This window comes from Hemiscyllium ocellatum, chromosome 4, assembly GCF_020745735.1.
Source record: "Hemiscyllium ocellatum isolate sHemOce1 chromosome 4, sHemOce1.pat.X.cur, whole genome shotgun sequence".
Classification (NCBI taxonomy): Eukaryota; Metazoa; Chordata; class Chondrichthyes; order Orectolobiformes; family Hemiscylliidae; genus Hemiscyllium; species Hemiscyllium ocellatum.
The window spans coordinates 6,884,031-6,900,004 of record NC_083404.1 but is presented as its reverse complement, the minus strand read 5'-3'; the positions used below and the strand labels follow the sequence as shown (position 1 = coordinate 6,900,004).

Sequence of the window (15,974 nt, the reverse complement as noted above, 5' to 3'; positions counted from 1 at the left end):
TTAGAAGCCAAAATCCTATTAGCGTGCTTTGGCAAATCTCTTTTCAAGGGCAAAAGTATAAGAATTCCACTTCTTCTTTCCCTGGCCAATTATAGGGGAGATGGGATGATTCATCCATTCTGCCAAGGGATGAATTTCTAATTAAAGAAGCCATGCCATCGGTTATAGGGGCTCAATAGTACTTGGATTTTTGAGGCTGCAGCAAACACAGTGATGACGACGTGACCTGGGAAAATTGCATCCTGGCTCTCTGACCCTTACTTAGATGTCCTGCTGTGGGAATTGAGGTACTGCAATGATGTCAGCTCTCTGAAGGGCAGGAAGAACAGAATGACTTTTCCAACTAAGCAGGTGTGGTTCGAAGTAGCTGAGGAAGTCACCAACCTGGTACCTTGAGACAATGACCTGGATTTTTCTTCTTGAGACAGGTAGCAGGAGTCAGAATGGAAAGATTGTAATGATGAAGAATCCTGGCTTGGTCCACATGTCTTAAAGCAGGGAAAGTAGAAGTTTTATTATATGGGGTGGGGGTTATAGCCTACACACAGGCTAGCTGACCCAGGAAAAAAAATTCAGAGACAAGCCACAGTTGCCAAGGCAGGTGGTTTGAAGGATCTATCTCAATGCTGAGGACTCTATCCCAAAGGAAGATCTGTATATTTCTTAACAACCAGGAACATATACTCTCAATAAAAAGAACCACACAGACAGTTGCCCAAAGTTGGAATCAAACCAGGGTCCCTGACGCTGTGAGGCAGCAGTGCTAACCACTGAGCCACCATGCCACCCTGATTGCTACATATGATTATGAAATAATTGGGAAAAGGATGCCCCTCTTCTCAAGGTTGCCCCTCTGAATTGAACCATGACACACATAAGGATAGGATATTAATTGCTACTGATTTGTAGAAAAAAAAATCCCTAATGTTAATATTGATAGTCCATAAACCTTGAGATATACAAATATTCAATACAACTTCTATGTGAGAAATCTGCTAGATATTGTTCTTCCTATTGCCATATAAAAATTATACACAAAGTTAAATAACATGAAATAGCACCTGTCCACTGTTACTGGATCACTTGTAACAACTAAAAGGTCTAAGTATCCCAGTGTCTGCTTGTCATTTTTGCAGGTCTGAACCAGACTCAGTAGCAGGCTGAGTTTCAGAATGTTGTAAGTGCCGGGTGGGACAATCTGTGCAGCAAAGATATCGGCCAGAACAGCTGTGAATCTCCAAGGTGAAGTTGAAGTGATAGAAAGTAGGTATTTGAAGTTGTCACTGATGAAGGGTGAATCTTTAAAGGAATCATGAAAGGTAATTAGTTTTACTACTTTAACAGGCTCAACAAATTTTGATTATATCAATTTCATGTACAATTTGAAACATTTCAAGCTAGTTTAAAACAAACTGATTAGCTTTAATGCTATCTTAATAATGTACTTTTACACTGCTATTGTGTACCTTTGGGCCGTAAATCATTGCTAGAAGTGCAGCACAAAACAGAAGACTGGTGATTAGATGAACTGGAGAGATGATGTCATGCTAGTGAGCCATAAAGCTACAGAACAAGTACTGTTAAGCACCATCAAAATGCAAAGATTGTAAAGTTAGAAAAATACTGTTCAGTTCTTTCAATCTTTAACAGTTCAATACATTCACAGTCTTAGTGAGATACTTCAAAAAGTAGCCGAGGCATACACACCAAAGAGATCCCAATTCAATCTTTTAACTGTGACATTAGCTGATCTTAGCTCAGCATTAATAGAGATACAACTGAGATGATATAACTGGCCACAGTCCATGAGTTGGGGGTATCAAAAATCAAAAATTAGCACGGAAGTACAGGTGTGCATGTTGAATTAGCTGCAATATCTCCCATGTTGAAAAAGTTAGTGATGAACAGCTCAACAATACAAAGGAGGGCATCTAGTGCCCTTGAAAGAGAGGAAAACTAACTGATCACAAAGAGGTATGTCAGAGGCAGATGCATATGTTTTGACTATAAATCTCTATCTTCCACAAGGTGACAGTTGATGGAAGGTTTGAAATCTGGTTCTTGTGAGCATCTGTTATAAACAGTTGTTCACAGAGTTTGCAACATAATAAAATCACAAGAAATATATCTCAAAATTCCAAGCATAGCATTTCTGAAAAAAAACATACTTTATCAAAGCACTTCATCTTGCACTCATCAGGACAATTCACAAGAATATCAATTCAAGGGAAAATCCAACATTTATACTGAATGAGAGCAGCATGTTGATTAGTCGACAAGTGGACTTTGGCAGAGGCATTGCTATGGAGAAAGCACCCATTAATAATGATTGACAGGCTAAATTTTAAACCAAGTTGACACTGATTAGTCATGGCAGTGCCCTGAGAAAAGTGCAAGTCTAACTGAAAATCTAACATTGATTATCATTGTAATTCTTTGCACACTCAGGATTATCCAACAAGTACTGCCCAGTTGCAAAACCACATCTAATATTGGACAATGTGTTGCAAGTTTTGTAAGAATGGTCTAATTGAGTAGGGTCAGTACATTGCTTCGTACAAATAGCCATTTGCAATTTGCAAATGCTATTTGACACAATCAACCAATCTTATCATGATTAATGCAAAATGTATTTCTTTTCAGTAATATTCAAGACTCTACTACTATTTGTATTTAATAACATTAAAAAGCAATTCTTTATTTATTTGCCTTTTATCACTTTGAAGGAACATCAAAGGCTACATCAAATTTATCAACTGAACTCAAAAAGGCTCAACACTACATTGAACTATTCTATATTCTAAAATCACTGTCAGTTGGGTTTCTTATTAAATATTGCAAATTAATACAGAGCTTACCATTTGTAAACCATGGCTGTATGCTATTTGCTTCCATACATAATTGCAGGTGTGAACCACTGTATATATGAGCTGGAATTCCTATTACGTAGTATCTATTGCCCATTTTCATTCTGTTAGGAAGCTCATCTTTAAAAAAAAAGTATTCCAAGTTTCCAACATTATTTCCTTATAGTTTTATATTGGTTATGTTAAACATATCAAAATGCATATTTTTAGTTCAGTAGTCCAAACTGACCTAACAACATAAGATTGCTTTTGAAACCTTTATTTATTCTGTCAGGTATCCATAGGATGAATATCTTGCAATTGTGAGCTGGACTGTTGGGTATACAAAAGAAACATCTCATCTAAGTCAGCCAAATATTTTTGACTTTCTCTACTACATTACCCCTGGAAGTCTGAAGCTTAAAAATTACTGCCAATATTTTATTTTTACCAAGTTCATATCAAATTTCTTTTTGCTTATTAATGGAGGATTAACCTTAGAAAGTATTTGAACCATAAAATTGCTGGCAATAATTTCTAGCCCTTTGACACCATTCTGGTTTCTTCAAGACAACTTAAAATGGCAAGATGTAAAATGAAGATTTTGAATGGCTTTGATCCCTTATACGTTGTATTTTACCATTTTATGAGATATTATGTTTTCAGACTAATCAGCTGCAAATTGTAACTTAAAAATGCTGTGAAGACATTGTAATTCAACGTAAGCATCATTGTATTATCAAAGCTACCAATACTTAGACTGGCAACCATACACAAAAGTTCCCTATCTATAAGTTGACAATCATTGATTTTAATGGGCAGAAAATGGTGGACAGCCAATACAAAAAAAGGAACACCCACAAACCATAATGATATTATTTGCTAATGCCAGACTAAATGATAATCTGCTCACAAGAGTCCATTTTCTTTTCTGTACATAAAATATTTGATTGGCTAATCTTGTGAAATTGCTCAAGATTTTTATCAAACAGAACTTTCAGGCTCACCAGCAGGATGTTGCTATCACCTTAAGGGATAAGTAGCTTTTTTCAAGTTGCTGTTTTCTAGGTACTTTTGGAGGAAATGCAGCGAAAGCGGAATGTCCCATGAGGGGTTGACGCTGCATTTCACACAGGTGTAGTTCATTTGAACAGAGTAAATGCTATATCAAAATGGACTGATTCTGATTCTCCCAAAGCAAAGTTAGCTTCCTGTGCATCAACTCAGTTTATGCCACAAAGTCCCATGTTTATGTCTGTTACACCATTATTGTGAGTGAATGGTTAGCAACCAGCAAACAGCTGTCTACAAGTGTAATAAGAAACTGCATTCTACAGCAAGATTCACTTTATTTAGAACATAGAACAGCATAGCACAGGAACACGCCTTTCAGCCCATGATATTGTGCCAAAAATGTCCTCAAATTAAACTAATCCCTTTTGCCTGCCATTGGTCCATATCCCTCCATTCCTTGCTTGTTCATGTATCTATCTAAAAGCTCCTAAAACACCCCTATAATATCTACTTTCACCACTTCCCCGGCAGCGCATTTCACCTATCATTCTGTGCAAAAGAAAACTTACCCCTCACATCTCCTTTGAACTTCCTCCCCCTTACCTTAAATGCATGCTTTGATACTTCAACTCTGAGAAAACGATTCTGACTGTCAATGCTATCTACGGCTCTCATAATTTTATGAACTTCTATCAGGTCTCCCCCTTAGCTTCGCCACTCCAGAAAACAATCCTAGTTTGTCCAGCCTCTCCTTATAGCTCATTCCCTCTTTTCCAGGCAGCATCCTGGTAAACCTAGCACTTTACTACTACTTCAAATAGGAATAATTTGTTGCATCACCATTTGGAAAAGTATTCCCACAATTTCACTTTAAAACGCAATTTATCTGCATTTGGTATTTTCAGTATTCACACTCCAACTGAACACATGAAGTTGACTCACTGTGAGCCTATGAAATTTCCAAGACCTCAGCAGTACCTTTCCACTTGCAGGTCAAGGTCAGTCATTTCCTCATGCATATATTGTTACCTTCTACAATGCCAAAGATGACTAGGTTTAAACACTGTTTTTGAAGTGGTATTTTACAGCTAACTTTAACATGTTCCTTAACTATTTGTATATGTGAATACAAGTACAAACTGGAGCTCCGACTGGTTCCCTGGAAGCCTCTTTCGTTATAAAAATGGCTCAGAGCATATACAACTGAGCCAGCCTTTGACTAGTGATACAGTCTTGCAGCTGTGTGGTAACTATGTTAAAGCAATATCCTTCTGATACCCAACCAGGAATGAAAGGCTGTAGCAGAATAAACAATATTATAAGCATGGGAGTAACTAAAGATATTCTATGTCCCTGAAAACTCATGAAAAGACACATCACACGTTTGATGGCTGAACAGCATGTCCAGCACAATTCTTTTTATTCATTAATGAGATGAGGGCATCGCTAGGTAGGCCAGCATTTATTGCCCATGCTCATGAGTCAACCACATTGCTTTTGGTCTAGATTCACATGTACGCCAGACCAGGTAAGGTTAGCGGTTTTCCTTCCCTAATGGACAACAATAAATCAGATGGGTTTTGTCTGACAATCGAAAATTGATTCATGCTCATCATTTGACTCTTAATTCCAGATTTTCATTGCCATGGCAAGATTCAAACCTGGATCCCCATAACATTAGTTGGGGTCTCTGGATTAACAATCAGTAATAATCCACTAGGCCATTGACTTTCCAGCTCCTTGGATGCTGCCTGATCTGCTGTGCGTTTCCAGTACCACTCTAACATTGTCTTCTCTTAATGAGTGCATAATGTATAACAGTATAATACTTAATGTACGGATTGATTTCAAAAAACAATGGAACATTTAATTTCCCCTCATTCCCTTAATGATTCACTGACCAAACAATTCTGTGAACTTATTGGGGAAAACCTACTTCCATTTTTTTCAGTGACTAACAACAGTAATCAACTCAAAAATTAAACATGTTATCTATCAAGCCAGATTTGACTTGGGACCTGACTTGTCCAATACTACCATCAGCTAGGATCATAATACAATAAACAGGAACTAAGCATCAAAGGTTAACATTCCAATTTGAATGACATAGTGCTACTTTAGGAGACTGCTGACTAAAATCAAACATTTACCAGTGACAGAAGAATTACGCATTAAATTATTTAAGATTATGAACATGAAATACTATTTGCCATTCCAATAAGTTGTCATGACAGAACATTTAACTGATGTTACAATAAAAAAAACTCACCCCTCAAGAACACAGTGAACGACTGGTATCGAGAGCATGATCTGTTGACTTGATTTCCTTTTATGACATCAAGGGCAGCTGCATCAATTATTTCAACAAGCTGTTTGTCTTTTGAAAATAAATAATAAAACAAAAGTAATATTTTATCAAATATTGTTGTATTGTAAATGAGGAGAAAATTCTTCATAAAGATTGGTGAGCCAGTGGAATTCTCTGTCATGCTAAAACATTAAATGTTTTCAAGAAGGAGTTACATACAGTTGTTGGGGCTAAAGGGATAAAAATATTGAGAGAAAATGAGACCAGGGTCCTGAGTTAGATGATTAGTCACAATCATATTGAATTGTGAGCAGGCTCAAAGGGCTGAATGAATTACTTCTGCTCCTACTTTCTATGTTGCTATGTTTCTGTCCTACTCAGCCCAGAATTCAACTTCTCATTCAAGGACTGTGCGATGCACAAATTCAAGGTGAGTACTAGATATGGTTACACATACAGATTATATTTGTTTTTGCCAAAAATGATACAAACAGAATGATAAAGTGGATAGTGGTAAGAAGGAGAAACAACTTGGACAACAAAAACTGACATATTCTTAAAACAAAACATATAGGAAGGTTTAATAAAATGTTTCACTTGCTTTCTCCTTCAAGGCAGTGCTATGCTATTGTTTCAATAATCCAGGAACCCATCCAAATGAACAGATAAGCAGGGAAAAGAAGGTCAGGATTCCATTTACTTGAGACCATGTCTGTGAGCTGTCACATGGACTGAGGGATTACAGGGTCTTAGAGATAGGTGGCTGGCATCTGAGAATCCTTGCCATCCTCTTTCTCCACACCAGATGTGTCCCTGATTAGCAATGCAGAGGAAGAATGCTGGCCTACTTTCTCCTCTGTAACTTTTGAATCACCAAAGTTAATTGTAAAGCACATATTAACATTCAAATTACAATAAGAACATTCAGCAAATGGCACAGAACAATGACATCTTTCTTGGTTTGTATGGATCAACCAATCATTTATTTAATCAATTAAGCCAGTGAGAGAATATGTTTCAAACTTGCGTCATTTGACATCCTTATGTAATATCCAAATAATTTAATTGTTGATTCATACGCAAACTGACTAGTATTACTAATAATGTAAACAAAACATATAAACCAATATCAGAATTTCATGACAGAAGCTCAATATTTTTTATTTCCACCATGTATTAAGTTTATTGCAGATTCTGTTCTTCGATCCTGAGCTATTCTACCTACAAACTTACAAAAGTTATTTTGCTGCTGTTTTAGAATTGTCTCTCACCAAAGTGTGCCAAACATAACTATTACATGTATAATTAAATTTAGAATGTAAGGAATTAAGCTGTGAATGTAAGAAATTATACACATACCACCTAGCACTCTAAATTTCACGTCTTCCTTGAGTGCAGAGTTACACAAAGTGCATGTGAAGTCATTTCGCACAGTTGCTGATTCTGTAGCACCTACAGTATGCACTCGAATGTACTGAAAGCCTGGTATGGGTAATGATATTAAATATTTAACAAGATGCATTATAATAAAATATATAATGCTCTAATAATGTAACATAAAAATCAATGTGCAAGTATCTTTCCAAGTGTGGTGAGAACTAAAGTGATGCACTAATGCACTATGCATGATGATAAGGTTGTAATATGTGGACCCAAAACTCTTCACATGATACATTCTGACCTCAATCTTACATACAACCAAATGTCAACCTGTCTCAGCAGTAGCATTTATATCAGCATCAGAAAGTACTGGCCAATATTTATCCATGAACCGCAACCACTTAAACAGATTAACTGATCATTTTTTATATGCGGCATTTGGCTACATTCAAACAGGGACAATTTAAAAATAAAGTAACTGGGATATTCTGCCAATGTGATCTGTGTAATGTATATTTATAAATCACTTTTAACACAATGAAGTGCTTAAGACACTTCATTGGAACATTATAATAAATTATGAGATGACCAAATGGGTGACTTTAATAAGTATGTCAAAGGAGGAAAGTGGGGTAGTGGAGAGGGAGAGACGTATGAAAGGAATTCTAGAGGTTGGGGCCCAGGTGACTTAAGGCATGGAGTCATAGAGATGTACAGCATGGAAACAGACCCTTCAGTCCAACCTGTCCATGCCGACCAGATATCCCAACCCAATCTAATCCCACCTGCCAGCGCCCAGCCCATATCCCTCCAAACCCTTCCTATTCATATACCCATTCAAATGCCTCTTAAATGTTGCAATTGTACCAGCCTCCACCACATCCTCTGGCAGCTCATTCCATACATGTACCACCCTCTGCGTGAAAAAGTTGCCCCTTAGGTCTCTTTTATATCTTTCCCCTCTCACCCTAAACCTATGCCCACTAGTTCTGGACTCCCCGATCCCAGGGAAAAGACTTTGTCTATTTTATCCTATCCATGCCCCTTATAATTTTGTAACAACTTGCCCACCACTGAGGTCAGGCTCACCGATCTATAGTTCCCTGGCTTGTCTTTACCACCCTTCTTAAACAGTGGCACCATGTTTGCCAACCTCCAGTCTTCTGGCACCTAACCTGTGACTATCGATGATACAATATCTCAGCAAGAGGCCCAGCTCTATCACTTCTCTATCTTCCCACAGAGTTATCGGGTACCACCTGATCAGGTCCTGGGGATTTATCCATCTTTAACCGTTTCAAGACATCCAGCACTTCCTCCTCTGTAATCTGGACATTTTGCAAGATGTCACCATATATTTCCTTACAGTCTATATCTTCCATATCCTTTTCCACAGTAAATACTGATGCAAAATATTCATTTAGTATCTCCCCCATTTTCTATGGCTCCACACAAAGGCCGCCTTGCTGATCTTTGAGGGGCCCTATTCTCTCCCTAGCTACCCTTTTGTCCTTAATATATTTGTAAAAACCCTTTGGATTCTCCTTAATTCTATTTACCAACACTATCTCATGTCCCCTTTTTGCCCTCCTGATTTCCCTCTTAAGGATACTCCTACTTCCTTTCTACTCTTCTAAGGATTCACTCGATCTATCCTGTCTATATCTGACATATGTTTCCTTCTTTTTCTTACCCAACCCCTCAATTTCTTTAGCCATCCAGCATTCCCTATACCTATCAGCTTTCCCTTTCATCCTGACAGGAATATACTTTCTCTGGATTCTTGTTATCTAATTTCTGAAGGTTTCCCATTTTCCAGCCGTCCCTTTACCTGTGAACATCTGCCTCCAATCAGCTTTTGAAAGTTCTTGCCTAATACCGTCAAAATTGGCCTTTCTCCAATTTAGAACTTCAACTTTTAGATCTGGTCTATCCTTTTCCATTATTATTCTAAATATAATAGAATTATGGTCGCTGGCCCCAAAGTGCTTCCCCACTGACACCTCAGTCACCTGCCCTGCCTTATTTCCCAAGAGTAGGTCCAGTTTTGCACCTTCTCAAGTAGGTATATCCACAAACTGAATCAGAAAATTGTCTTGTACGCATTTAAGAAATTCCTCTCCATCTAAACCTTTAACACTATGGCACGATGATGAAACAATTTTAACTGGATAGCAGCAAGATATATTTGAGGGTTCCTAGGTTGGGGATGGTGACAAAAATAGGGCAGTAAAGACCATAGAAGGACTTGAAAATTTTCAAGTCAAGATGTTGTTTGATTGAGAGACAGTGAGTTAGCAAGCACATGGAACCAAAAGCCCTGCTATGGGTTAAGACACAGGTATTAGAGTTTTGGGTGACCCTGATTACATAGGAGGTAGAATATGGGAGAATAGCAAAGATTGCATTGGAAGAGTCATGTCTAAAGGTAATAAAGACATGGATGAGGGTTTCAACAGCAATTTAACTGAAAAAAGATGAAGTTGAGTGATTTTACTGGGAGGAAACAGGCCATCTTAGTGTTGAAATGAATATGAGATTGAAAACTCAATTCAGGATCAATGTGGCACCAAAATTGCAAACAGGCTGGCTTGATTTTAGATAAATGTCGAGGAGAGGGATAGAATTAGAATGGGAAATGAAGTTTGGTGTGGGAATTGTAAACAATGGTTTCAGTCTTCTAATAGTTAATTGGAGGAATTGTCTGTTCCTCAATACTTGACATTGGATGAGCAATCCATTAACTTAACAGCAGTGAACAAGTTGAGAGAGTTGATGGTGAAGTAAAGTTAGGTGCTGTCAAAAACATGCACATGAAAACAAACACTTGCCATCAGATATTGTGATTAAGGGACAACATTTTGATAAACAACAGGAAGTTACCAAGGATAGATTCTTAGGAGATACCTCAGGGAATGATCTAGGAGCAGGACAAGAAGTCATTGTAAGTTATTAGAGTTCATAGAGGCTCTTCGGCCCAACTCATCCATGCCGACCAGGTTTCCTAAACTGAACTAGTTCCATTTGCCTGCATTTGGCTTATGTGTCTCTAAACCTTTCCTATCCAAGTAAATATTGCAATTGTACTGGCCTCTACCATTTCCTCTTGCAGCTCGTTCCACATCCGCACCACTCTCTGTGAAAAATTGCCCCACCGGTCCCTTTTAAATCTTACCCCTCTCACCTAAAACCTATACCCTCTACATTTGGACTACCTTACCCTGGGAAAAATATCCTGACTACTCACCTTACCTATGCCCATCATGATTTGATAAACTTCTGTAAGATCACCCCTCAGCCACTTCTGCTCCAGGGAAAATAGTCCCAGCTTATCCAGTCTGTCCTTATGACTCAAACTTCTAATCTGGGAAATAACCTTGTGAATTTTTTTTGCATGCTTTCCAGTTTAATAACATCCTTCCAATAACTGGGTGATGCGAACATTCCTGATGAAAGGCTTTGGCCCGAAACGTCAATTTTCCAGCTCCCCGGATGTTGCCTGACCTGCTGTGCTTTTCCAGCACTACCCTAATCTTGATTCTAATCTCCAGTATCTGCAATACCCACTTTCTCCTCAATGAGAATAGTATGCAGTACATTGCCTTACCAATGTCTTGTACAGCCGTGGCATGATGTCAAAACTCCTGTACTCAGTGCTCTGACTGATGCAGCAAGCGTGTCAAATGTCTTCTTCATCACTCTATCTATCTGTGATGCCACTTTTAAGGAACTACATACCTGCACCCTTGGGTCTCTCTGTTTGACAATACTCACCACTGTCCTATCATTAATTGTGTAACTCCTGCCCTGGTTTCTTTACCAAAACGCAACACCTTGCATTTATCTGAATTAAACTCCATCTGTCATTCCTCAGCCCACTGGTTCAGTTGATCAAGATCCCATTTTAATCTTAGATAACCTTCTTCACTGTCCACTATCCCACCAATTTTGGCGTCATCCACAAACTTACTAACCAAGTCTTCTATATTCTCATCCAAATCGCTTACATAAATGTGAAACAACAGCATTTCCGCTTGGTCACCTCCAGTCTACCACCACTTTCTGCCTACAATCAAGGCAATTTTGTATCCAATTGGCTAGCTCTCCCTAGATCCCATGTGACCTAACCTTACTAACCAATATACCACGCACAACCTTGTCGAAGACCTTGCTACAGTCTATGTAGACAATTTACTGCTCTGCCTTCATCAATCTTCTTGCTTATCTATTCAAAAAAACTTAATCAAATTTTGAGACGTGATTTCCCATGCATAAAGCCAAGTTGTCTATCCCTAATCTGCCTTGCCTTTTGAAATACATGTAGATCCTGTTTCTCAGAATCCTTTCTAACAACTTACACATCATTGACGTTAGGCTCAACAGTCTATAATTCTTTGACTTTTTCTTACAGCTTTTCTTAAATAATGGCACAACATTAGCCACTGTCTAGTCTTCCAGCACTTCACCCAAGGCTGATGATACAAATATCTCTGCGAGGGGCCACACAATTTCTTCCATGGCTTCCCATGATGTCCTGGAATATATTTGATCACGTCGTGGGGATTTATCTACCTTTATGTGTTTTAAGATAATTCCAGAATAGATGGGAATGGATGTGGGAGGTAACAACACATCCAATGACTTTGAAGAGAATACGGAGATTGGTTGTTTGCAAGTAAGTTCTTTAGTTTTTAGGGATTTACTAGATAATGATATAAGCTAAAAGTAACAGGCAATTGAAATGTTCTCTTCACTTAAAAAATGTGGGGCAAATTATCTGCTCTCTATGGTAGAAATTTGGGAGGCAGGAAGGGCACCTAATTAGACGCCGAATTAAGTAAAGGAACACCCACGGTCAATTTTCCCACCAAAGTAATGGCCATTCAAAGGTCTTAGCCCACGTCTACTGAGATTAACCCAGTGGAAAACTAGCATGTTATTATGTGGCATGAACTATAGCTGTTCCCCTGCAGACAGCTTGTAATCTTAGGGAAGGATATGCAAGGATCTCTCGATCCAAGGCAATCAGTATCTGATCAAAGTATGAGACTTCTAGCAGGGGGTGCTGTTTGAGACTATGCAAGGCTCTAACCAAGGAAACCTACTTCTCCACCACATCACTTCCCTTTCTCCTGGTTCACTCTGTGATCCTTGGACTCTGAGTGGGTGTACTTCCAGTAGCAGCCATGGCCTCTTTGATGACATGCTAATGTAGGAGCTATTTTCCTCTGATTCATCAGCAGCTCCCTCCAAGAGGGACCTGCAATCCCAAGCATCTAATTCCTGGGGAAGTCCCCTGTTAGTCTTGCCACTGCCTAATTGGTTTATGATGTGGTGGACCTTCCCTCGAAGAGGCAGTGTTAGACTCTCACCAGCTCTCCTGGAGCAGCTGCTCAACTTCCTGATGCCTTAAGCAATTTCTGATCATATTATGGAAGGAAACAAAACTTGAAAATGAGGAAGAGAAAGAAGATTTCCAAAATGAATAAAACTCTTTGAGTAATTACTTTGTAAACGGTTTACAAAATAGTTATCAATTATTCATCTCATTGTAAATACAGTATTTAATTAGAATACTTCCAGATACAAATTTCAACATAAACTGAACTGCAATTATACGGTAATGGAATAAAATGGTATTAAAAACAGATATAAAACATGAGTTTGGCTTAAAATAAATTTGTCTTTGTTTTACCTGTTGAAAAAGGGCAGCTTGATTCAGAACAAAGGAATCTTGCACCTTGAGTGTACTTTGTTACAGTCGTCAATGCAATCACTACTCCTTCTACCTTATAGTATCTCAACAGCTGGTACCCACGAGGGAACTGGCAGAGGTTAAGTGAGTAATTTGGTAGTGGAGGTAAATGTGTCAGCTTTAACACAACAATAACCTTGAAAATACAAATGTAGGTTATCAGTGGAAGAGTTTTCTTTAAGAATTCGATCTATCAGTGACAATAGATTTCAGTTTATGTCAATATGGCTTAGTTAGTAGCTCTTAGCCATAAGGATTTGAGTACATAGTGCAAGCGAAACCTCAGAGCAGTATGAGGGAACAGTGTATTGTTGGAGGTGCAGTCCTTCAATTGCGATTTTAAGCTGGGACAGTAACTGCTTGCTCCTGAAACTGACATGGACGTTGAAGATCCCAAGTTACCACTTGAGAAGAATGAAAAATTTTCCTGAGTCTTGAACAACATTCTTCCCTCAACAAACCTCATCGTAAATCATTTGTCCAATTACTTTCTTTGATTGCTTATGCTATGTACAAATGGACTGTACTTTGCCTTAATAACAGAAATATTGCATTCAAAGTAATTCATTGTGTGAAGCATTTTGGCACACTTTGAAATGCGTGATAAATTAAATAAATACATCTTTCTTACATGAAGAGGGAATGAAAATCAGTTCTCCATAGATCATCTTATCTTAAACACAGAAATAAAGGTGGGTAAGCTAAGTGGCCTTCTCTTCTTACTGATATCTACTTTCAGCATTTACTTCTTTAATAAATTAAATAGTATTTATTTCTATAGCAGTACTAAGAATAACATTTTATGGAATTGTAATCCATATGAAGCAAAGCCTGCAGCAATTAGCACTGCAGATAAATCTTTACTTACAGTTTTCCTTTTACATTTCTGAATTTTTTCAGTTTAATGTTTTGATTAAAGAAAAAATAATTCAATCTAGAAACATAGAAAATAATGCGATAGTCTCCAGTTGAAAAACATAAGAGAAATCCAATGGTACACAAATCCTTTGTACACTGCAACATGTGCACTGCTGCAAAGCAATTTCAGCGTGATGCCAAACCTAGTTTAAGACATGTTCACAGAATTCATCCTTTGTGGAAGTGTTTTACATTTTAAAAACATAGAAATATGCGACTATGCACTTGGGCAGGACAAACAAGGCAAAGGAATACATATGGAATAGCAGGACCCTGGGAAGCACTAAGGATCAGAGGCAGCTTGGTGTATATATACACCGATCCCTTAAGGTATCAGGATAAGTGGATAAAATGGTTAAGAAAGCATGTTGGTCCTTGCCTTTATTAGCTAGGGCATAGAGTTTAAGAGCAGTGAGGTACGGTGGAAAATGTTGGTTAGGCCACAGACGTAGTACTTTGTAAAGTTCTAGAATTTGCATCATTGAAGGAATATGATAGCACGGAAGAGAATGCAGAGGAGATTTACCAGATGTGCTGGAGAATTTCAATAATGGAGAGAGATTAGACAGACTGAGTTTTTTTTTCCTTACAGCAGAGGAGATTGAGAGGGCACATGATGGAGATCTATAAAATTATGAGAAGAATTGATATGGTGGATAGGAATTTTGTTTCCCCCTTGATGGACCAGGAGGCATTGTTTTAAGGTAAGGGGTAGAAGGTTTAGGGAGAACGTGAAGTAACATTTCTTTTTATGCAGAGGATGGTGGGAATCTAAAACTTGCTGCCAGTAAGGGTAGTAGAAGCAGAAACCCTCATAACATTTTAAGTAGTATTTAGACATGCACTTGCAATGCCAAGGCATTCAAGGTGATGGGCAAAGTGCTGGAAGATAGGATTAGAATAGTTAGCTGTTCGTGTTTGACGAGTATGGTTCAATGGTTTAAGGGCATTTTCTGTAAACCTCTATGATGATGATTTTATGACTTGAGTTGCTCTCAAAGGATGCATACCTGGGGGGAGAAGGAACAGAAAGATTAACCGAACATCTAACCCTAATTTGTGACATTAACTTGCAAAAGAAGTCATTACATAGACAAAAAGGTACTTAACTTTAAAACAGAACAAAGAATATGAAGGCAGAAATAATGAGAAAGATGCAAATGAAAAAGAGGAATGAAAGGACAAGCAAATTTGAGAATTTAAACTTTTTTCTATTTTCTTTCTGTTTAAAATTGTCTTAAAATTGTCTTAAGCACTTATATAATTACAAACGGTAATCAAATTAATTGGCATCTTCTTAAATACTACATTATATTAATTCTTGTTTCAGTATTACTTTTTAAAGTTGAAAATACATAAAACTAATTAACCCTTGATACATTTATTTGATTGAATCCTGCAGGATCAAAGGAGTTAGTGTTTTGAAATTATGAATTGAGAAGTGAGTTAGACCTCAGAGAATATACAGAAGAACCTCTATTATCCAAACGAGATGGGCAGGCACTATTTCATTTGGATAACTGATTATTCGGTTCATCGATTCAATGCCTTTCCTTTGGGGCTCAGATTTTTCTGTTAGGTCTGCTCCCCATTCAAGAGACGAGGCAGCAGCACAACGCGTGCGAGCCCTGCCCCCACCTGCCCCCAAACCCCAACCCGCCCCCCCCACCAACCCCCAACACCCCCAATACCGTCCACGCCCGGCCCCAACACTGCCCCCCAAAAACCAACACCGTCCCCCGCCCACCCTCAA

At 38.2% G+C, this 15,974-nt stretch overlaps 1 protein-coding gene across 1 annotated transcript in view; it reads right to left on the bottom strand.

Annotated features, from left to right (window-relative positions):
- mcmdc2 (minichromosome maintenance domain containing 2) overlaps positions 1-15,974 on the bottom strand; it is a 77,470-nt gene that overhangs the window by 48,658 nt on the left and 12,838 nt on the right. The window contains exons 4-8 of the mRNA XM_060824100.1: positions 13,244-13,439; positions 7,528-7,650; positions 6,130-6,237; positions 2,859-2,987; positions 1,062-1,299 (exon numbers count right to left, since the gene is read on the bottom strand). Of these exons, the coding sequence (XP_060680083.1) occupies positions 1,062-1,299; positions 2,859-2,987; positions 6,130-6,237; positions 7,528-7,650; positions 13,244-13,439 (794 nt within the window). The remainder of the gene's footprint in view (positions 1-1,061; positions 1,300-2,858; positions 2,988-6,129; positions 6,238-7,527; positions 7,651-13,243; positions 13,440-15,974) is intronic.